This window comes from Pan paniscus, chromosome 8 (assembly GCF_029289425.2).
Source record: "Pan paniscus chromosome 8, NHGRI_mPanPan1-v2.0_pri, whole genome shotgun sequence".
NCBI classification, from domain to species: Eukaryota; Metazoa; Chordata; class Mammalia; order Primates; family Hominidae; genus Pan; species Pan paniscus.
Genome location: NC_073257.2, coordinates 99,751,433 through 99,773,978, shown reverse-complemented (window position 1 = coordinate 99,773,978; position 22,546 = coordinate 99,751,433). Strand labels below are relative to the sequence as shown.

Sequence of the window (22,546 nt, the reverse complement as noted above, 5' to 3'; positions counted from 1 at the left end):
AACACTTGTCAAAACCTTTTAGAGCTTTTAGGTTAGTTTCTTTTATTTTGCTTTATATTAGAAACACCGCTTATGAAATAAAAGGTAAATTTGGATTATCACCCTCTGCAACTTTATTTATTGCCATTTTTCCAAAGCAGAATTCTGAAAATGAAGGAGGGCAGAATTGTGGGAAGGGTCTAGAATGAAGGAGAAAAAAGGTGAATTTCTTCTGATGATCCGTGGAAATTTCACATGTAAATGTGAGGGGAAATTTCCCATGAAATGTGCAAATTTCCCATGTAAATTGGAGATATTGAAGACTAGACCTCAATTTGTTAACGAAAATGTATTTACTGAACAAAGAAACCATTTATCACTGCAGCAATTTTACTTGGAACCAGTTCCAAAGTATAGTGAAGTTGAGAATCCAATTTTTTTAAGAGCCTTATTTCAGCAAAGATACTAATGAACTGGAATAGTTCAGCCCTGGTGAACCATGTCCTAAAGGAAGTTTCCTAAAATGCCACTTGCCTGGAACCAGTATTATACTGCATTTCTTTTCAGAATATCAACCTTCTAACAATTTCTGTGATTCTTGGTGAACTCCAGTGTACTTTTAGGGGTTGTGTTAAAGGAATTCTCCAACTCTTGTCCCTTTGTCTCTTGGTCTCCCTTCCTCACCTTCCTAGGGTTTTCACTCCTTGCCTGTGGTATTCATATATTTAATTGCAGTGTGTTGCCATAGCAAACTTCAGCAAAAAAATGTTTTGCGAGCTTTGATATAGAAAGGTCTGCATGAAAGCTACTCTGTCAACTGGTAGCTGTATATGCAGTGGCTCTGGACTCATCATCGTTAGTGCACCCTCAGAATCTACCTTCCAAAGGTTTTATTCTTTTTTTTGAGACGGAGTTTCGCTCTTTTGCCCAGGCTGGAGTGAAGTGGTGTGATCTCGGCTCACTGCAGCCTCTCTCCCCAGGTTCAAGCGATTCTCCTCTCTCAGTCTCCCGAGTAGCTGGGATTATAGGCACCCATCACCATGCCCGGCTAATTTTTGTATTTTTAGTAGAGACGGGATTTCGACATGTTGACCGGGCTGGTCTCGAACTCCTGACCTCAGGTGATCCACCCGCCTTGGCCTCCCAAAGTGCTAGGGTTACAGGTGTGAGCCACCGCTACTGGCCAGGTTTTTATCCTTATATATAAGATTAAGAGGAGAAATAACCAACCAGTTCGTAAATTTTGCTTAGGTAAATTACACTAATAATGAAAGATCTATTTTTTTTGCTGCCTCAAAGCCCTGAAAACTGTATTTCAGTATGAAAAGTCTGGCTAGTTTTATATTTCCTGAATTTCATATTTTATAATTTTATATTTCAGTATGAAAAATCTGGATGGACTTGGGTTATAACTTTTTCCTGAATGTTTTTCCCTGAATATCTGTAAATTACAAGGGAGCCATAATATTCTGGACTTTGTTTCTCATTGAAGTAGGGAGGATTTGGATTAGTTGATTTTTACTGATAGTGAAGAATTTTACTCTCAATTTGTAAAAAGCAAAACATGCATGTAAGTATATACCTAGAAATGCTACTTTTTAATTACAGTTTTCATGGGAATAACGTGATTTTTAAAATTGGAATTATATTCCCATTTCAATAAACTATATAACATTTTTTACCTTATGGTAATATTGTGTACTTATAGATGTGAAGTCTTTGTAGCTATTTTAGCTTCCTACTTCTTAGCACTCAGTGCTTTTAAAAAATTCCTTATGATTTCTCTATGTGTAGATAATTCCTGGAAGCATTTACATGAAGCTGTTCATTGTGGTTGTCTTTGGGGTCTTGAATGGTAAAGAGATTTCATTTTTATACCCTTTTCTACAGTTGAAAACAAAATTTTTTTTTTACCACATGCATCTCTTTTAAATCTTGGTAAAATATTTTAGGGAGGCATATTCTAAAGTTATTTGAGTATTTGATGGTTTTGTTTGCATTTTAGCCATGACGAAGATGAAATTCGGCCTGTTCAACAGCAGGACCTGCATCGGGCAATTGAAAAGATGAAGAAATCAAAGGATGCAGCATTTCAGAATGTTTTAACACATGTTTGTTTAGATTAAGAGTAAAGATCATTTGTACAGTTCAGTGATCTAGTTTGGTGTGTCCTCTTATCAGTTAGTGGAAATAGAACGGAAAGAGTGCTCTTTAAACAATGAGGGAGCTCAGTGTTTATGGTTTTATACTCTGAATTCTAAGTTATTGAGATATAGTTGTTACATAGGTGGTATTACTGTTGGTCAGAAATCATGAGGAGGAACAGTTGAATCCAGCCTGAACGTGGGTGCTTGTGTTTGACCTTTTCAGCCATATATTGTACAGCCTTATAGAATCTAAGCTGGTCTTAAAGTCATAAATGATTCATTGGGTCATTAGTGAGAAACGGGGATGTGGTTAGGTGCTGGTTCCTAGACATGTGAGTATGCGTTTGTGTGTGTGCGTGTATGTATGTGTATATTAAATGTATATATCCACACATTTTATATTGACATTCTGTAGATATGTTTGAATATAGAAACTTTTTTTACCCCAACTACTGAATCCAGGAGTACCAAATACTATATAGTAAAACTAAGATTTAAGGTTGTGTCAAAAAGGTACAGTGATTCAGCCATTTCCATTTGTCATTTGTTTCAACCTTTTTTAAGTTGAGTGTTTTTATTTCTGCAGTTATTAGTTGGATCCTCCACATCTTGCATAAATACATGGGCTCAATTATTATGTTTGTCAGGATAATCAAATGAAAATACTAGCTCAGTGATCAGCATTGAATGGTTGTTAGGCAGCCATGTGCTCAACACTGATTTCACCTCTTGAGTATAAACTTTTTAAGTTTAAATTGGTTTACATGAAAGTGGATTAAAAGGCCTTTCAAAAGAATGGGTTTGAAAAACCTCAGTACCCTTTAATACATGTACATTTCTTTCCTTTTTTCATTTAATGTAACATGTCTGTTGTAACTATGTTTCTTAAATATTATTTTAAGGTTATGTGTTCTTTAATTATGGTCAAATATAATTTGGTCACCAAAAATGAAATAATAGTTTAAAACAAGTAGCTGTTACTAAGTGTGCTAAAAATACTCATTCTATAATTAATTTTAGTTTTCTTAGTATATTATTATAAATTGTGCCCTAGTCAGGTACAAATGTACACATCAAAATGCCCATATTGTATCTATCTGTAGTTGTTTAATGTGAATTATATGTGAATTTTTTTCAAAATTTTACTAACCAGAATTCTGTTACAGGCACCTAACCACGCAGCATGAGGAAAACGGCACAACACAATCTTGAGGTGCCTTCTGAATCATCAGATTAAATTATGCTTCATATGTTTTTGCTTTTACTGTATTTCTTCAAAAACTCTAAATCTTTATTCATGTGTTACTGGATTAATTTATCTGATAATGTGTCTCACAAGAATCTGTTAGATTGTTTATTCTTCAGTTGTACTTTGAATGGTGGGGTGGAAGTTTCAGGTGAACAATGGATAACAAAAAGCAAGTTATGGAAGATTGTGAAGAGAATGGAAAAACTGAATACAAGATACCAAAAATGAAAAAAAGTGTCCCATTTTTAATAACTATATTCTATTATTTTATAAATGTGTAATAAAGGGGTCCCTCTTTATTGGTTGTTCTCCACTTAATCTTTGGTCTTTTTCAGTAATTTTAAGTTTTCTGGGATTTTTTTTGGTTTATAAAACTTGTGTTTAGACTTCATCTTGCTATGGAGTTTTCACACTTCTATAGCACATATCCTAGTATCTAGTCATTTCTGTTTTAATATGAATTTCAGTAATTTAATTTTAATCTGGTGACATATTAATCGAAAATAAGGAGTAATGTATATCTCCACATGTCGTTTCTTTTTGTCTTCTCTTAAATTCACAATATCCAGTAGGAGTGGTTATTCAATTTCTTTGTGGTTTTAATCATCAAATGAAGTTAGAGAAGTATACTAATCCCAGCAACTATGACTCATCTAGGCATGTTAAGACCATAAAGTAATTCAGGAAACTATTTTCCTGATTTTTAAATAACTTTTAGTGTTACGTAACATCTATCCTTCTGTTTTAGACATGCATTTACATATAGTTGAATTCTAGATTCTAAGATAATTCATTTTGGGTAATACTTCAGAGTACTGGATCTAGAATCAGGCTTCCTGAATTTAAACTCAGGCTCCCCATTAACTAACTGTGTGTCTGTGAGCCCCAGTTTCTCATCTGTAAAATGGGGCAACAGTGGCACTCATCTTAAAGGGTTGGATAATAAAATAATGCATGTAAGGCCCTCAGCATAGTGCCTGGCACAGAATTACTGCTCAAATGTTAGCTGTCATATTAATATGGTCACTTTTGCACACTGATGTACATTTCCTGTTGACCAGGCTCATTCTTTAAGCATTCTCCATGCTTAAACCAGTTCCATAATCCCTAGGCCTGTACTCCAGGGATTGAGACTGAAAGGATCATTTATGCCATGTTTCTCTAAAAGCATCATTGCTGGAAGACTTTTGATAAGTCTGATGTGTCTCAAGCTATTCTCAGGCCTTTTTATGTAGAGTTTAGAAATGAATTATTTGAATCAATTTAGTATCTCCTTTACTATGTCTCTCCTTTTAATCTCAGCCAACCCCCTACCTGCAGGTAAACCCAGCACTCATTAAGAGCTGGGTTGGGGTACTCTATTCTGTATGCATCATAATAGCTTAACATTATTTAGTAGCTGTAACTTACAGGTTTAATGCTAGATGAGGATGTCTCAAGCCGTGAGTGTGCTTGTATAAAAATGGTGGCAACATCATCTCGTTGGTAGGAATTTTTTACTTGAATTGTTATTTTGGGAAAATGTTAACAGATTTCTTCTGGATAAAGAAAATAAATTGGATGATGTATATTTTATGTTTCTTTTTAGCTTCTCTTAAAATCAGAATATTGAACAGAATTCTGATATGCTGAATATATATAGTGCATGGCTGAAACTCCAGCACCAACTGGGTGCTTCAAATGAAGTCATAGAATAATTCCATCTAGAGCTGACAGAAATCTTTCAGAGCCTTCATTATTAAATTTGTTATAGATTTAGTTATCAAAGATGGAGTTCTCTAATCTTTTTTTTAAAGCTAAAGTTCTCTTTATTTACATGTATAGGAAAACATTCTGCCTAAATCATGATGTTAATGAAAATCATATTGAGGAGAACTTGAACCTTATTAAATATGAGCTTCTAACGTAATTGACTAAAATGTGATTGTCATATATGACACAGATGCTGTGTGCAGATGATATCAAACCTAAAACCACTTAGCAATGTGAGAAGAAACAGAAAACATCCCAGTTACCCTGGTGTAAAGTTTATACTATTTATTAATGGCCCATAAGGGTCTCATTACTAAAACACTGAAGTGGGATTATATTTTTGTAATCGTCTAATATTTACAGTCATAAACCTGCATGAGAATACTTTCAAATACTAGCTTTTGTGCTTTTAAAATAGGTAACAGTGAATGTTAGTATTGGGTGTGGGATGCATCAGGGACACAGGTTTGTAAACCGTGACAATTCAGTTGTAAAACTAAAGCCAAGTGCACCTGTAGTCCCAGCTGCTGGGGAGGATCACTTGAGCCTAGGAGGTGAAAATTGCAGTGAACCGGTATTGTGCCATTGCACTCCAGACTGGGTGACATAGTGAGACCCTGTCTCTACAAAAAATAAAAAAAAAAACCCTAAAGCCAAAACATTGAAATAAGTTACTGACATGCAAATTTGGAACTGAAACTAGAACACAGTGGTGTATATCTCACTGTTCTGAAAATACACAGCTTCCAGAAATTCAAAGAATGGCCAAGATAACTCAAATAGGGGATTGGCTATATCCAGTAAAACAAAATCACTTGCAGTCATGTCTAAGGGAGATGAGGGTCATCTGTTAGGCCATAGTCATAGACTTATAAAGAATACCAGTTAGGATTCTGTTTGTAGCAACCAACTCTAGCTAACCTAAGCAATAAAGAATTTATTTGAAGGATATAAGATCAAACGGAAGCTAAAGAACCAGACTCAGGATAGAAACTTAGCTCCCGAAGATTTTTTTAAGCAGAAATTGCTCAATAATCTTGCTTTTATTCATCATGGATTAAATTAACTCCAGCTGCTTAAAATGCCCATTCAAGATTTAAATGCCTGGACGTGAGTGTGCAAACCTAGGTCAGAAATCACCCCTGGCAGTCTTGGAGCTTTGAGAGGACTCTACAGGAACTACTTCGGCTTAAATGGTTTGAGGCAAAGCAGCTGGGTTTACTGATTCATCAAGTCTAAATGTGAAAGGAGAGGTAATTTATTCAAAGGAAATTGTGGGAAAGACTGTTAGACAAACAAAATCTGACAAATGACCAGGTGGTTACTTGAAGCCCTGACATTGAAATATGTTGGGTGTTGGGTATATACTAAATGAAGGGCAATATTTTAACAAGTGGACATGCTGGAAGTATGAGCAACTTACGTATGTAGTTTGTGTGGGCGGGCCTTTAGGGACTGCTGCTTCAGTTCCCATAAGCTCCACTTCCACTTGATGATGAATGCTGCTTGGCTTGCCCCACTCTGCCTAGATGGATGGTGAGCAACTTCGCATGGTAAGCAAAGGCTGTCTTGTGCAAATGAAATCTCTTAGGCAACAGCTATCAGAAGAATAGGTGACTGCCTGTGGTAGTCTCTGTTTTAGGGAGGTGTCAGAGCTTTATCTTTCTTTAGGCAGATAAAGGGGCTTCAGAGAGAAACCTCTGCTTGCATCCTCTGTTTACTTTAGTAAGGTAGATAGATGTAAATTTCCTTTAGAAATGGACAGCTTTTCAGAGCTATTCCTGCCTGCAGTTCTCAGAATAATCAACTTGAAATATGCCAAAGAAGTATATTCTGAGGTGGCATATTGTGGCTTCCCCTCATTCCATCAAACCTTTAGACATAAGAACAATTGACTGACCTGGTGCCTATCCAGTTTGCTGGTTTCCTGCCTATAAGGAAAGTTATGTTGCAGATCAGTGGTAGACCTGAAAGTCACATAATAGAAAAAAAGGAGGATAAGGAGAAAATGAATTGCTGTTCCCAAGTAATCGAGATTTGTTTCTTCTTGCAGGGAAGATGATTGGGAAAATATTGTGACCTGATAAAAGTGTTGATACATTTAATAAGGGTTTGCCACGATCTGACTAAATGATAACATATGTCTTTCAGAGTCTTTTCTGAAAAATATCCTGAAACAGTTTGGCATACTCCTTCAGCAACACTGACATCTTCATGTGTTTACATAGACATATCCCGCCACTTTGCCGTACTAATTGGCACTAGGAGCCACCAAGTAACGTGGGGAGAAAAAAGGGGACTACAAATGGCAGCTTTGAATTGGCTATTTACACCAGTTGTATTTGGGGTGAGGATCAGCAGCAAAAAAATGCATGAAGCCTTCAGGATAGAAGGGAAGGAGGGACTCAACGGAAAAAAGCTGCAGGCCTGAAGGCTGCTGAAAGTTTTGGTGGGAACAGGTAACCCTTTCTGCGTTAGTAGAGGTACAGGGGTTGCTGAGAGAAAAACCCAACTGCTTCCAGCCCTACTGGTGAAACTCCTTAGGGGCACTTAGAGAATAAGATCTGTGCCTTTGAAGTAAAGGGAACAAAGTAGCTTCATCTCAAAAAAAAAAAAAAAAACACCTGCGATGAAGTTCTGGGCTAAGGAGGCCGCTGGACAACCCAGCAACTACCAAAAATGTCATTAAGTGCTTGGCTGAGACCATGTATCTTACACATCTAGAGCACAATTTAGAATATGACAAGAATAGGCTGGGCATGGTGGCTCACATCTGTAATCCCAGCACTTTGGGAGGCTGAGGCGGGCAGATTGCTTGAGCTCAGGAGTTCAAGACCAGACTAGACCACATGGCGAAACCCCGTCTCTGCCAAAAGAAAAAAACAACAAAAATTAGCCAGGTGTGGTGGCACACACCTGTAATCCCAGCTACTCTTAAAAAAAAATTCTTCTAAAAAAAAAATGGATACATGTGCAGAACATGCAGGTTTGTTTCATAGGTATATGTGTGCCATTGTGGTTTGCTGTACCTATTGATCTGTCCTCTTATGTTCCCTCCCCTCACCACCCCACAACAGGCCCCGGTGTGTGATGTTCTTCTCTGTGTGTCCATGTGTTCTTATTGTTCACCTCCCACTTATGAGTGAGAATATGCAGTGTTTGGTTTTCTGTTCTATGTTAGTTTGTTGAAGGTGATGGCTTCCAGCTTCATCCACGTCCCTGGAAAGGACATGATCTCATTCCTTTTTGTGGCTGCATAGTATTCCATGGTGCATATGTACCACATTTTCTTTATCCAGTCTATCATTGATGGGCATTTGGGTTGGTTCCATGTCTTTGCTATTGTAAACAGTGCTGCAATAAACGTGTACATGTGTCATTATAGCAGAATGATTTATATTTCTTTGGGTATGTACCCAGTAATGAATCCCAGCTACTCTTGCTTGAACCCAGGAGGCAGAGGTTGCAGTGAGCCAAGATTGCACCACTGCACGCAAAAAAAAAAAAAAGAAAGAAAGAAAAAAGAAAAAAGGCAGGGTGCAGTGGGCTTGTAATCCCAGCACTTTGGGAGGCCGAGGCAGGTGGATCACAAGGTCAGGAGTTCAAGAACAGCCTGGCCAACATGGTGAAACCCCATCTCTACTAAAAATACAAAAATTAGCCTTGCGTGCTGGTGCATGCCTGTAATCCCAGCCACTCAGGAGGCTGAGGCAGGCGAATCACTTGAATCCAGGAGGTGGAGGTTGCAGTGAGCCGAGATCGTGCCACAGCACTCCAGCCTGGGTGACAGAGCAAGACTTCGTCTTTAAAAAAATAAAAAAGACATGAATAAGGGTAAATAATCTCAGTTATGATGTTCAAGAGAGTTGCTGCTGTCTCACTCCAATTATACAAAGTCACAAAGCCCTTAAGTTGTGTGGTCAACCCACACCCAATGGTACAGGCAGAAAAAACTCAGCCTTCACTCTGATAAATTTATTAAAATAAGAACAAGCATCAGTTGTACATAGAAATAATCATTTGCACTAAGCATGGTACTAGAGCAGAAGAGCAGTTTTAAATGTATTTTTTAAGTCACAAAATATATCGGTTAAGGCACTATAATCCTGTCTCATGTTTTCAATAAATATGCTGGTTTTTTTTTTAAAGGCAGTAGTGAGTAACCGATTACATGAGTATAGGCACTATACTATTAAAGACAAACTGCTGTGGCCATTGTGTGTAACTTATTCTCAAAAGAACTTTTGTTAGTTAAGATTAGTGTTTTTTAAAAATGAGAATATGAAAATTGTCACAGTTTTCTCTTTCCAATTTAGGTCTCTTCCAGAGAGACCTATATATTAAAAGGTGCTGTTTCTTCACATATTCCTTGGCAACAATGAATTATGCATAAAGTAAAAACATTGCGTCTCAGGAAGTAAAGCCATCAGAAGATGTCTCAGAACAGCTTGAAATCTTTGGAATAGCTTTTTTTTTTTTTTTTTCAACTGCAATAAAATCAGTGCAGTTCAGAAAACTCGACCTTTCAGTATCCGAGAAGGCAGCTTTGTAAGCACTTTCTGTTCAAGGAACTTTGTTAAGCAGCTGAGGGGAATCTGACCCAGCTCCTGTGTTGTCTGGTGTAGACAGGGCACCAGACTGGGAGTCAAGTGGCCTGGGTGCTTCTTCACTGCCACCAGCACTTCCTAATAATGGCAAATTTACATTTTGTTACGGTGCTCACAGCTTACAAAACACATACATGTGCATCATCACAGTTTGTTCACCTGTAAGATGAAAGGGTTGGATTCTTTGTTTTCTGTGGTCTTTTCCAGTTCTAGTGCCTTGCTAGTCTGATAGTGTGAATTATTTTTTATTACAGCTGGCGCTGCTGCTGCATCAGGGCCATCCTTTCTGCAAGACACAATGACCACAGCAAAGAGAGGGAAAGATAACTTTCCACGACATCGCCACATTGTTTGACGTCCTTTCATCAAATCACTGTATGCTATTAAAAGTCACCGTGTAACTGGAGTTACATTATTCACAGAGGCCATTAAGACTTCTCTTCTTATTAGACAATATAACTTTTGTGACAGAAATAGGCTGCACAGATCTCTAAGATAAAATTCACGTTATTGCACATTTTGTTTCTCCAGTCAGGTCTTCAACACGTAAGATATGATTACAACATTAAGGCTTTGTACAGCATGAGGTAAAATATCAGGAAGAATCTTGATGTGAGCCACACCTCTTTTAGAGTGAGAAAAAAAAATTTTTTTTTTTTGTCAATTGTACAGAAGAGGACACTTAATCTGATATATTTTACAACTGATAAATGACATTGGAAGAGTACAGGTTGTCAAGACATGCTGGAAAATATATTCACTTTTCAGCAAGTAACTAGACACATGGTCAAACAAAGCCTTAAGAAATCTGGGACCTGCCTGCTCAGGTGCAGTAGAAAATACATAGAGCTAATTTTATTATGAAATGTATAAGAATATTGCTTTTACCTGCTAAGATTTGGTCTTCAGTTTGACTTTGTATGTATATGTGTGTGTGTGTGTATATATATATATTTTTAATTATAGACACAACTTTTACTTCATTATAAAAGATTAAAATGCATCATTGAGAAGCAATTTAATACAAAGCATCTAATCATAAAAATAGAAAAGGTAATCAAAGAGCACTTCAGAAACAAACTCTGGAGCCAAAGGCTTAGTTCTTCTCCAGGGACCTGTAATAATCTGTCAGGACCTTCCATGCTTTGGGGGCCATGAAGCCATCTGGGGGATTCTCTCCTTCCCGGGCGAGCTTCCTCATTCGAGTTCCTGAGATGAAGTCAAACTCATTGTGCCTGTTACAGGGTGGCAACAAAGAACTCAGTGTAGGTAAATGATATCTGCCTTAAGGATTCCTGGAGTAGGTTATGGTTTTTGAGACCCATGTTCTTTCTGTAAAATGCTGCATCTTCAAAAGTGGGCAGTCCTCTAAATCTTCAGGAACTTGCAGAAGAGAAGGGAAATAATGGCAGCTATCCATTTAGTATTTACCATGCGCCTATACTGTTCCTGGGAAGTGTCTTGAGCCCAGAGTCTGTCTTCTGTTTCTCTGCCTACTTCTGTGAACCCTCAGCATGAGGAGCAAGTGCACCATAAATATTCATTGCAATCTCTTTCTATGTTGCTTCCTTTCACTTAGTGTGCCAGGCACTCCGTGCATGCTCAAGAATGCATGTTGAAAGAGAAATATTTATGGACCATCTACTATATGCAGAAGACTGTAGTACAATTTTAGGGGACATAAAATTTATAAAACCACGTCTTGACTCTCAAGGGACTCAGTCCACTTGGGAGCATGTGGCAATGCACTGGAGAGTTTTTCAAAGGGCCCAAATTCTGCCTCATCATTTCTATTATACAGATGTTGATAAAAGAATTCTCCTCTGAAAACCTACCTTGCTGGATCATAGAAGTCCATGGCTTTTTTGGCTTTGTTGTAGGCAGCCACTCGGAATGGAATGATTTCCACAGAGGTGAGGCCAGGGGCCATGCTCAAGACCTTGCCCCCATGAGTGGGTTCATACAGATCCTTCTTGGTTTCAGGATGGGGCATTCCTGCAGGGTCCCTCCCCACAATGTAGAAATTGGCACCCGCAATCATCCGGGACCTGCAGTGCCACTGGACCTAGAAAATGTCCATAAGGGACATGCTGGTCATTGTGGGTCAAATCTGTAGGTCATGGTTTATGGAGACACCTTTATTCTACTTTAAAAGTAATTCGGCAATGTGAGTCAACTAAGAATTGCAAGAAAATCACTGAGGTTCTAAGACTCCATGCACTCTTCATGCTTTGTTATATTAGGTAGGATAGGAGCTCTAAAGATAAGATTCCTCCCTCATAACTCAAGGTTATATTTCCTCATCTCTTCTCCAAACAGGCTAGCCAGACAAGAACACTCAAATCTTACTATTCTACAGAACTATGTGGATTTTACTTTCCAGCGCCTCCCTATTTACAATAAATTGCAGTTTAAAGGAAATTACAAACTCCAGTATCTCATTATCTGACTGCCATTAATGAGCTAATTACCTTTCACATGCAAATGCTGATTTCAGTTCAACATAACACTTGCCCTCTTTAAAGCTCAGATAGCAATACAAAGGATGGAAAGGAGAGCTAGGGGCCTGGAACTTTTATCTGATTGAAGAGAATTAATTCATTAAACTCAGTTTGGGGCATTCCAAAGGGTTGAGACCCTTTCTATTCATCATACTTGCAGCCAGCTCGTTCAAATCCACTACACTGGTGGTGCAGTGGGACAAAGAAAATCTCTGTTTGATAAGCTCACTGTGTTATGATAAAAGGGTGACATTTATCTTTTAAAGATATCCTTTCCTAATGAAGCTCACAGGGCATGGAGAGTAACTGGAACTTCTGAAATTGAATATTAGGTTACATACAACTTGCCCTATAACCCAGTTAAGTTTCATTAGCCACCTCATTCACTTGCCAACTTCCATATTCTCAAAGGCAATGTATAATAGGTTTGATTTGATGTTTCTAGCATCTTTTTTTTTTTTGAGACGAAATCTCGCTCTGTTGCCCAGGCTGGAGTGCAGTGGCATGATCTCGGCTCACTGCAACCTCCACCTCCCAGGTTCAAGCGATTCTCCTGCCTCAGCTTCCCGAGTAGCTGGGATTACAGGGGCATGCCACCATGCCCGGCTAATTTTTGTATTTTTAGTAGAGACAGGGTTTCATCATGTTGGTCAGGTGGCCTCGAACTCCTGACCTTGTGATCTGCCCACCTCGGCCTCCCAAAGTGCTGGGATTACAGGTGACAGCCACTGCGCCTGGCCTTCTAGCGCTTTTCAAATAGTAAGTGGAAACATAATTAGCTGGATAAAGAAGAGACACCAGAACATTCCAGAATCTGCTCATGAGGAAGCAGAAAGGATCCCAGAGACTCATTTACTCTTCTATGTAAAGTCTGAGTCTGAATTCCTGAGTCTCAAAGCCCAGCTCTGGGAATTGCTCACCTCTGTGGGGCCAGCATATAACATGGGAGACGGAAAGATGGCAACAATGGTTGACTTGGGATCCAGGACCCCTTCCTCCAGCACAGCCGCGTGCTGCTTCATCCGCCAGTCTAGAGGCACATCGTCATCCTTGGTCCAGCCGCCCAGAGGGTGTAGTAGGAGGACCGGGTGCTTGTAGCCCCTCTCTAGGAGCCTGCGGCGAGTGTCCTGCATCAACAGGGCATGGCCATTGTGGACAGGATTGCGCAACTGGAATGCAAACACCGCATCTGGGAGAGGAAAGCAGAAGAAGGAAGGTCACAGAAACACATGGTGTCATTTCTCCACAAGAACAGAAAGGACACAGCTATGTTTATTGTTCTGCGCATTCATTATCCACTGGCTTTTTTTTTTTTTTTTTTTTTTTTTTTTGAAAGAGTCTCACTCTGTTGCCCAGGCTGGAGTGCAGTGAGCGATCTCAGGTCACTGCAACCTCCGCCTCCAGGATTCAAGCGATTCTCCTGCCTCAGCCTCCTGAGTAGCTGGGATTACAGGCGTGTGCCACCACACCCGGCTAATTTTTGTTATTTTTATAGACTCAGGGTTTCACCATGTTGGCCAGGCTGGTCTCGAACTCCTGACCTCAAGTGATCCGCCTGCCTCAGCCTCCCAAAGTGTTGGGATTACAGGCGTAAGCCACTGCACCCAGCCTATCCACTGGCTTCTGATAATCAGCTGGAGAATACACCTGGGTCTTTAGAGGTGTTAATCCAGCACTAACCAACACCAGATAGCTGAGACAGGGATGAGATGCAGAGGCAGGAAGCTGCTTAGGGAGAGCCTAACTCAGGAATGAAAAGATTTGTTGCCAGGACCTTTCCTGTACACCAAGGCTCAGGCAGGGCCGGTGTTAATTAGTCCTCTTGTACCAGGAAGCCTAGAGGGAGGTGAATAATTGTAACGAATGTTTTCTGGGGCCTGTGCAAGGGGCAACAATCTAAAGATATAAAAAAAATTTGCTTTCGCTTTAAAGAAATCTCCAAAACTACTCCACTTAGTGATGGACTCCTGAGAGCCTTAATTTTTTTTTTCTGATAATGAAATAATTTTTATGTCTATAGTATTGAAAATGAATACTTTCAATATTATAATGAAAAACTTGAGAAATACAGAAAAGCCCAAAATAGAATATAAAAATCACCAATCCTATTATTACTTTTTCTCCCTCTTTTTCAAAATGTATACAATAAAGAGTAAAAATCTCTTAGTCCAAACTCCATCCCCAAGAGGTAGCCACTGTAATCTGCAGTTTGGGGCATGTGCTGCCAGAGACTTTTCTGCCACTATGCACAGAAGTAGGTTAGGGATTTTAGAATTATGATGATATTTTATTTTGTTTTCCAGAACATGATTATGCTCTACATATTGTTCTGCAATTTGCTTTTTCACTTAATAAATACACTTCAGCTATCTCTATCAGTGAATATTTTAAACTGTTGAATAGTGTTCTAATATATGGTTCTAATATATAGTACAACTTTATAAAACTGTTTCCATATTATAGACATACCAATAGAAGATGTTTTCAGGTTATTTTTAACTATAAAAATGCTGAAGCCAGGCATGATGGTGGCTCATGCCTGTAATCCCAGCACTTTGGGAGGCTGAGGCGGGGAGATTGCTTGAGCCCAGGAGTTCAAGACCAGCCTGGAAAACATAGTGAGACCCATTTCTACAAAAAAAATACAAAAATTAGCAGAGTATGGTGGCATGTGCCTTGTAGTCCCAGCTACTTGTGAGGTTAAGGTTGGAGAATTACTTGAGCCCAGGAGGTTGAGGCTGCAGTGAGCTATGGTCATGCCACTGCACTCCAGCCTGGGTGACAGGGTGAGACCTGTCTCTTAAAAAAGAAAATGCTGACTCCTGGTATCCTTAATTCTTTAATCAGAGGGTGGTAAGGGAATATTAATAAATGCACTAGGGGCCGGGTGCAGTGGCTCACATCTGTAATCCCAGCACTTTGGGAGGCCAAGGTAGGGGGATCACCTGAGGTCAGGAGTTTGAGACCAGCCTGACCAACATGTTGAAACCCTGTCTCTACTAAAAATACAAAAATTAGCTGGGCGTGGTGGTGGGCACCTGTAATCCAAGCTACTCAGGAGGCTGAGGCAGGAGAATTACTTGAACCTGGGAGGCAGAGGTTGCAGTGAGCTGAGATCGCGCCATTGCACTCCAGCCTGGGTGACAGAACAAGACACCGTCTCAATAAATAAATAAATAAAATGCACTAAGGACAGCTTACATACCAGCATTCATTTCTTTACATTTCTGTTTGAGCTCCAGAGGTGTCAGACGGTATTGGTCCAGCCCATCATTCCATCTTATTTTCTCCAGCACCTGAAGGTCTCCACCAACCAGCCAGTCCCCACTTTCCATCACCATCTAGAAAGAACATTGTTATGATTGCTAATGATTAATTGTGATTTCTATTTTATTTGAAAAGTTTTCTCCTTTTAGACCAATCTTGGGTTACAGTTAAAGAACTGCCTTCAGTTCTTTAGTATTTCTAGCACAGTATTTCTCAAACTTTTTGGTCTCTAGAACCCGTTATGCCCTTAAAAAATTATTGAGTACCCCCCACCATGAGCTTTCATTTTTGTGGGTTATAGCTATCATTACTTTTCATATTAGAAATTTAAACTGAGAACCTTTAAAAATATTTATCAATCCATCTAAAGCTAACATTAATAAACCTATTGCCTGTTAACATATATAACATTTTTAGTGAAAAATAAGCATTTTCCTCCCCAAATGTAGGGAAGTATGGTATTGTTTTACATATTTGCAATCTTTTTAATATCTGACTTAATAGAAGACAGCTGGATTCTCATATCTATGTCTACATTTAATCTGTAGTAATACATTGTTTTGGCTGAAGTATAAAAAGGAAGTCCAACTATAGGTAGGTAGCTGGAAAAGAGAAGAGGATTTGGATAGCCTTTTTGCACAATTATGGATATTCTTATCTGATACTACACCAAAACTCAACAAGTGTCCGTTTCTTAAAGGTTTAAGTTGGACTGTGGAATGGGAAGCCATATTAATGCACTTTTCATACTCTGTTACATTAAAAATCCATTGTGCTTTGGATGAATCATTTACCCATGCATGATTTTGCAATATTACATATTGGCCAATTAGAAACTATTAGTTCACTGTGCTTTGGATGAATCATTTACCCATGAATGATTTTGCAATATTGTATATTGGCCAATTAGAAACTATTAGTTCACTGAGTTTGTAAGTCTTCCAAGTGTTGACGTATTTCATTACAGGATTTTTAAACACACACATGTGTTAATATCACTACTAGTCTCATCACACATGTGTTAATATCACTACTAGTCTCATCAAAAAGTTTTCTAAGTACTGGGAATCTGCCAAGCTTATGGTGGTGAATAAAAATTTTCCAAAAATATTTTGCTTGAAACCTTAAGATTTATCATTGGCAATGAATACTCTCAGCTGTTTTCCTTGAATTTTCAGGTTCCCTTTGTCCATTTTGAAAAATATCTGCCGAATAGTCATATCTGAATAACCATAGTTTATCACTCATGCTTTCAAGTAGACATGGTGATCCATGAAAAAAAATAGTGGCTAGTATTGCTTGTAGCACAAACCACTGTGCAAGTACTTTTCCTTAAGACAACCATTGTACATTGGTATATGTAGCAGAAGTACTTTAATGTGTACTTCCTCTTTTGTAATGGAATACTAAAAAGACGGGGACTCAAGGGCCAAGATTTAATAATCGCTTTTACAGCTTCATCAAGAACACTCTTAGGTGAAGCTAGCATTGCTTTTACTGCAAGTGCATGATGATGAATAGTGCAGTGACTATGGACATAGTTGTCATTGTCTTGAGTCTAAAGTTACAGCAGTTTTAACCACTACTGCTTTTGTACCAGCAATTCAAATGTCAACACAGAGAAAAAGGCAAAGAATGTCTTAGTATTATGAACACAGTTTTGAACTTGGGGATTCTCTAGAAAGGTCTTGGGGACCCTCAGTTTTGTAAACCATACTTGAGAACTGCTGCTAGTACATTCCTAATACAGTCTGATGTATCTTAGACTATTTCCAATAAAGACCTAAATTAGAGACCCTGGGGGAAAAATCGGACAACTTGTTTTCTTCCAGTTAATTATTGTTGGGCACAATTTCTATGGAAATTCTCAAAAGAAGCAGCCTTCTTCAATTATATCTGATTTTAAAACAAAAGGAAATCTCCAAAGTGCAGCAAAATGTAGCCAAATTCACATCTAAGGCTAAACATAGACTATTAGCTAAAACCCTATTTTTAAAAATAATCTTTGACAAGGGTACCAGGACCACTCAATGGGGGAAAGGACAGTCTCTTCAACAAATAATGTTGGGAAAACTGGATATCCACATGCAAAGGAATGAAGTTGGACCCTTATCTTACACCACATACAAAATTTAACTCAAAATGGATGAAACACCTAAAAGTAAGACATAAAACTATTAAACTCTTACAAAAAATATAAGGGAAAAAGCTTTATGATATTGGAGTTGGAAATGATTTATTAGACATGACATCTAAAACATGGGCAACAAAAGCAAAAAAAATTGCAACTACTTCAAACATATGTGCATCAAAGAACACAACAGTGAAAAAGCAACCTATAGAAAGAGAAAATATTTGAAAATCATATTTTCTGATAAGGGGTTAATATCCAGAATATATAAAAACTCCTACAACTCAATGACAAAAAAATTAACCCAATTAAGAAATAGGCAAAAGAATAGACATAACTTGAGATGATCTACAAATGGCCAAAAGCATGTAAGATGCTCAGCATCATTAATTATGAGAAATGCAAAGCAAAACTACAATGAGATATCATCTCCCATCCATTAGGATGGCCACTATTAAAAAACAGAAAATGGCTGGGCACAGTGGCTCACGCCTGTAATCCCAGCATGAGCCAAGTTGGGTGGATTGCTTAAGCCCAGAGTTTGAGACCAGCCTGGGCAACATGGTAAAACCCCATCTCTTCATAAAATATAAAAATTAGTCTGGCATGGTGGTGCATGCCTGTAGTCCCAGCTACTCAGCAGGCTGAGGTGGGAGGATCACCTGAGCCTGGGAAGGTTGAGGCTGCAGTGAGCCATGATTGCGTCACTGCACTTCAGCCTGGGTGACAGAGACACACACACACACACATACACACACACAGAAAAGAAAAAAAACAAGTGTTGGTGTTGGCGAGGATGTAGAAAAATAAAAATTGGAACCCTTGTACACTGTTAGTGGGATTGTAAAAGGTGCAACCACTATGGAAAACAGTATGGAGGTTCCTCAGTGAATTAAAAATGGAACTACCATATGATCCAGCAATCCTACTTATGGGTGTATATTCAAAGGAAATGAAAGAGTCTTGAAGAAATATTTGTATCCTCATGTTCACAGCAGCACTATTCAAATAGCCAAGAGGTGGAAGCAACCCAAATGTGCATAGACGGATGAATGGGTAAATAAAATGTGGTATACACATACAAGGGAAGATCATTCATCCTTTAAAAGGAAGGAAATCCTGTCACATGCTATAACATGGCTGAACCTTGAGGACATTAGGCTAAGTGAAATAAGCCAGTCACAAAAAAGCAAATATTACATGATTCCACTTATATGAGGTATCTAAAGTAGTCGAATTCATAGAAACAGAGAGTGCAATGGTAGTTACCACGGGCTGGAGGAAGGATGGTAGTTACCAGGAGCTGGAGGAAAGAAGAAGAGGGGAGTTGTTTTTGTTTTTGTTTGAGACAGGTCTCACTCTGTCACCAGGCTGGCATGCAGTAGCTCACTGCAGCCTCTACCTCCGGGGCTTATGCAGTTCTCCCACCTCAACCTCCCAAGTAGCTGGGACTACAAGCATGCCACCATACCTGGCTAATTTTAAAATTTTTTTTTTGTAGAGACAGGTTCTCACTATGATAACCGGATAGGTCTCAACTCCTGGGCTCAAGCAATCCTCCAACTTCAGCCTTCCAAAGTGTTGGGATTACAAGCGTGAGCCACCATGCCTGACCGCGGGAGTTGTTTAATGGGTGTAGAGTTTCCATTTTGCAAGATGACAAAGTTCTGGAGATTTGGTTCACAACAATGTGAATATGCTTAACATTACTGAGTTGCACACTTACAAGAAGGTTAAGATGATAATTTTTATGTTCTGTTTTTTACCCTAATTTTTTTTTTTTTAGAGGAACCACCGTTTTTTAACTCACTGAGGATTTATTTCACTGAGGTTAGAAGCAATCACTTTTCTATTCCCAGTCTCAGCTGAAAATGTGACTTCAGGAAAGGGTGGGTGTGAAGAGCACCTGGATACCTGCAGAAGAACCATCTTCATAGTGTCCCACACATTAGATGGCCCAACTCTGGCCCCCTTTGGTTGTGTCTATCTCATAAAGGCAAGGAGACCCTTGGTAGGAAGACCCACCCAGAGTCATCACCTACTCTTTTGATCATAATCAGGGTACCCAGAACTCTAGAATTTCCTGCCCAATCAACTCTGAGCTTGCTGCTAGGCCTGGGAGAGCTTCATCTCCCAACCTGTCTTTCCAGGGTGGACCACACACTCAGAGCAGCCCTACTTCTGAGGGCGGGCCAAGCAGGGAGGGTCTGCAGAGGTTGTGGAGAGAGCTCAGCCATGCAGCCTGGGGTGCCCACAAATCAATCCAGAGGACCCACATAGCATAGGAAGAGGCCAAGCATAGAAGGAGAAGGAAGAGTTGGTGAAAGGCCAAGGGCCAACTCTCCACACACTACCATAGTCTGATGCAGAACCCAGAAGTCTATATTTGAACCTGGCTTTCCAGTTTGTGATCAAGGCATAGTTGTCAAAGTAGAAGGATCAAACACATTTTATTTAGCAGTTTGTTAGTTACACATGTAACTTTTAAATATGATGTATGGCTCTCCACTTGTATTCTTGCTCTGGGCCCCACAAATGTTAGGGGTAAGCCAGGGTTGAAGAATGGTGAAACTAATGAAAAAGAAAAACATGGTCTGGCATGGTGGCTCACTCCTGTAATCCCAGTACTTTGAGAGGCTGAGGTGGGTGGATCATGAAGTCAGGAGTTCAAGACCAGCCTGGCCAATATGGTGAAACCCTGTCTCTACTAAAAATATAAAAAATAGCCAGGCCTGGTGGCAGGCACCTGTAATCCCAGCTACTCAGGAGGTTGAGGCAGGAGAATCACTTGAACCTGGGAGGCAGAGGTTGCAGTGAGCCGGGGTCTCGCCACTGCACTCCAGCCTGGGCGACAGAGTAAGACTCTGTCTCAAAAAAAAAAAAAAAGAAAGAAAGAAAAGAAAAACATGGCAACCTTTGTTTTTTTTCTATAAGTTTAAATATTTTCCATCTGGTATTGAAGTATAATCAATTACAGAGCTGTGTCTCTCCTAGTCACTGACACAAATACTTACAGCCAATCTCATTCCTCAGTCAAACATGTAATGGTTTTACAATCCTCCCCCTAATCAAACCCCAAGTACCTTTCACCACTTTCCAAACACAACTTGGTTACCTGAAATGTTAGCGGAGAAGAGGGAGGCAAGAGTGAGTGAGCGAAAGCTGATTTGAAACACCTAGTAGGAAGACACGAAGATAGTGATGGTGGACCTGGTTCACAGTCCCCATTATGGCCAGATATTGGGGTTTACCATGACCTGCATTCCAGAGAGGTTCAGGGAGTGGGGGATTGGGATAGAGCAGTGGCTCTAAACAGAGGCTGATTTAGTCACTCCTGGTGACATTTGACAATATCTGAAGATAATTTTGATTGTGATGACTGAAGTGCTATTGGCATCTGGTGAACAGAGGCTAGGGATGCTACTAAATATCCTACATTGCACAGAACTGCCCTCTCAGTGAAGACTTATCTAGTCCAATATGTCAACAGTGCTGAGGCTGAGAAACCCTGCGGTAGACAGAAGGCAATTATGCAAGGTTTTTGGTTGTGTTTTCATGGCCTCTTTTCTAAACTCTGTGCTCAGTCAGATAATTCAACAAGAATATTTTCAAATATCCATACCTATACATCTACTTTCTCCTCATTGCTTAGAGTTGGACACAGCACAATTTTGAGAATTGACCTCCAAACCCCTGAGGATGCAGTAATTTATTCTGGACACTAGGGGTCCACCATATATTGCTCTATCTATTGGTGAAGGGGGCATCAAACTGAATTCATCCACCATCCAGCCTAAAAACCTGTCTGTTTGAAGAGAAATGTTAAAACTATGTGTTTGGCATTTCTGGGATGGGGAGGGACAAGGGGCATCTCTATCCCTAAGGTGGTCCAATTCTCGCCAGAACTGTGTCCAGCTGTCAGGAAGGGAGATCCAGAGGCTCTGCTTAATTTCCCAGGGCTTTGTGGCCTAGAAGTCCCCACCCCCTTCCAAGCTTCCTGCCAAAGACAGCAGGGGGGCCACAGCTAGAGGATTTGCAGAACTAGATGCGCCAAAAGGAATGGGGAGCAGGCTTCAGGAGCCCAGTGAAGTAGCAAATAGGGAATTGGGCTCAAAATTACACACAAGAATGCATAAAGGAGAGGATAAGCTCAACCACTAGCGTAAAGACTAAGAAAGCTATGATAAATAGGCTCAAAGAGGCCAAGGAGAGGAAGACTCAAAAGAAACAATCTGGAGATGAGGGAATGCACTAATTGGAAAGGGAGGAGCAGCTGAGGGTGGGAAGGTGAAAAAGAATGCAAAAAGGGAGCAGAGAGAAGGGAAAGAAACCAGAAAGAAGGAAGGAAATGGTGGATTCAGCAAGATAAGGTCATGATGAAAGGGTGCAGAGAACAGAATCAAAGAGAAGAAAAACTAATGCCTACAAGAGGAGAATACATATATATATATATATATATATATACACACACACATTCATTTCTGTGCTATCAGTCATAGTCACAGAATCTGGGGCTTTAAGGAACCTGGAGGTAATGTAGATTTAATGTCCTCATTTTCAGAAGAGAAGGCAGTTTTACAGAGGGGAAGTGGCAGAGTTCAAGTGCACAGAGCTTTCTTACCAAAGCCAAGACCCAAATCTCAGACTCCTGCAAACCAGATTCTTCTCACCACTGCACCCACTGCCTCTCATCAGTGGCCCCCATATTGACATTTCAGCTTCACCTGTCACAGGTATGAAAGGGGCAAGTCCAAATTACTCTGGGAGGACAAAGAAGGGGCACTCAGTTATGCTCATGTGTCATAGGAGTCAGTGCTGACTTCTGAAAGGAGGTAATAAGGTCCGGAGGCAGAGGTGGAAGAAACAGTGTGCCAGGTTGAAGGATGAGTATGTGCAAAAGTCAGAGAGCGCAT

The 22,546-nt window shown here is 39.6% G+C and overlaps 2 protein-coding genes across 3 annotated transcripts in view; one reads left to right on the top strand and one right to left on the bottom strand.

Annotated features, from left to right (window-relative positions):
- ATAD1 (ATPase family AAA domain containing 1) overlaps window positions 1–3,674 on the top strand; it is a 65,822-nt gene extending 62,148 nt beyond the window's left edge. For both annotated transcript variants that reach the window (XM_034931057.2, XM_008962845.3), the window contains exon 10: window positions 1,985–3,674. In XM_034931057.2, the coding sequence (XP_034786948.1) occupies window positions 1,985–2,105 (121 nt within the window). In that variant the 3' untranslated portion in view covers window positions 2,106–3,674. The remainder of the gene's footprint in view (window positions 1–1,984) is intronic.
- A 5,413-nt stretch (window positions 3,675–9,087) lies between these two features.
- Window positions 9,088–22,546, bottom strand: part of PAPSS2 (3'-phosphoadenosine 5'-phosphosulfate synthase 2) — an 89,303-nt gene continuing 75,844 nt past the window's right edge. Inside the window, exons 9-12 of the mRNA XM_003810497.5 lie at window positions 15,441–15,576; window positions 13,156–13,424; window positions 11,570–11,799; window positions 9,088–10,969 (exon numbers count right to left, since the gene is read on the bottom strand). Coding sequence (XP_003810545.3) covers window positions 10,831–10,969; window positions 11,570–11,799; window positions 13,156–13,424; window positions 15,441–15,576 — 774 coding nt within the window. The 3' untranslated portion in view covers window positions 9,088–10,830. The remainder of the gene's footprint in view (window positions 10,970–11,569; window positions 11,800–13,155; window positions 13,425–15,440; window positions 15,577–22,546) is intronic.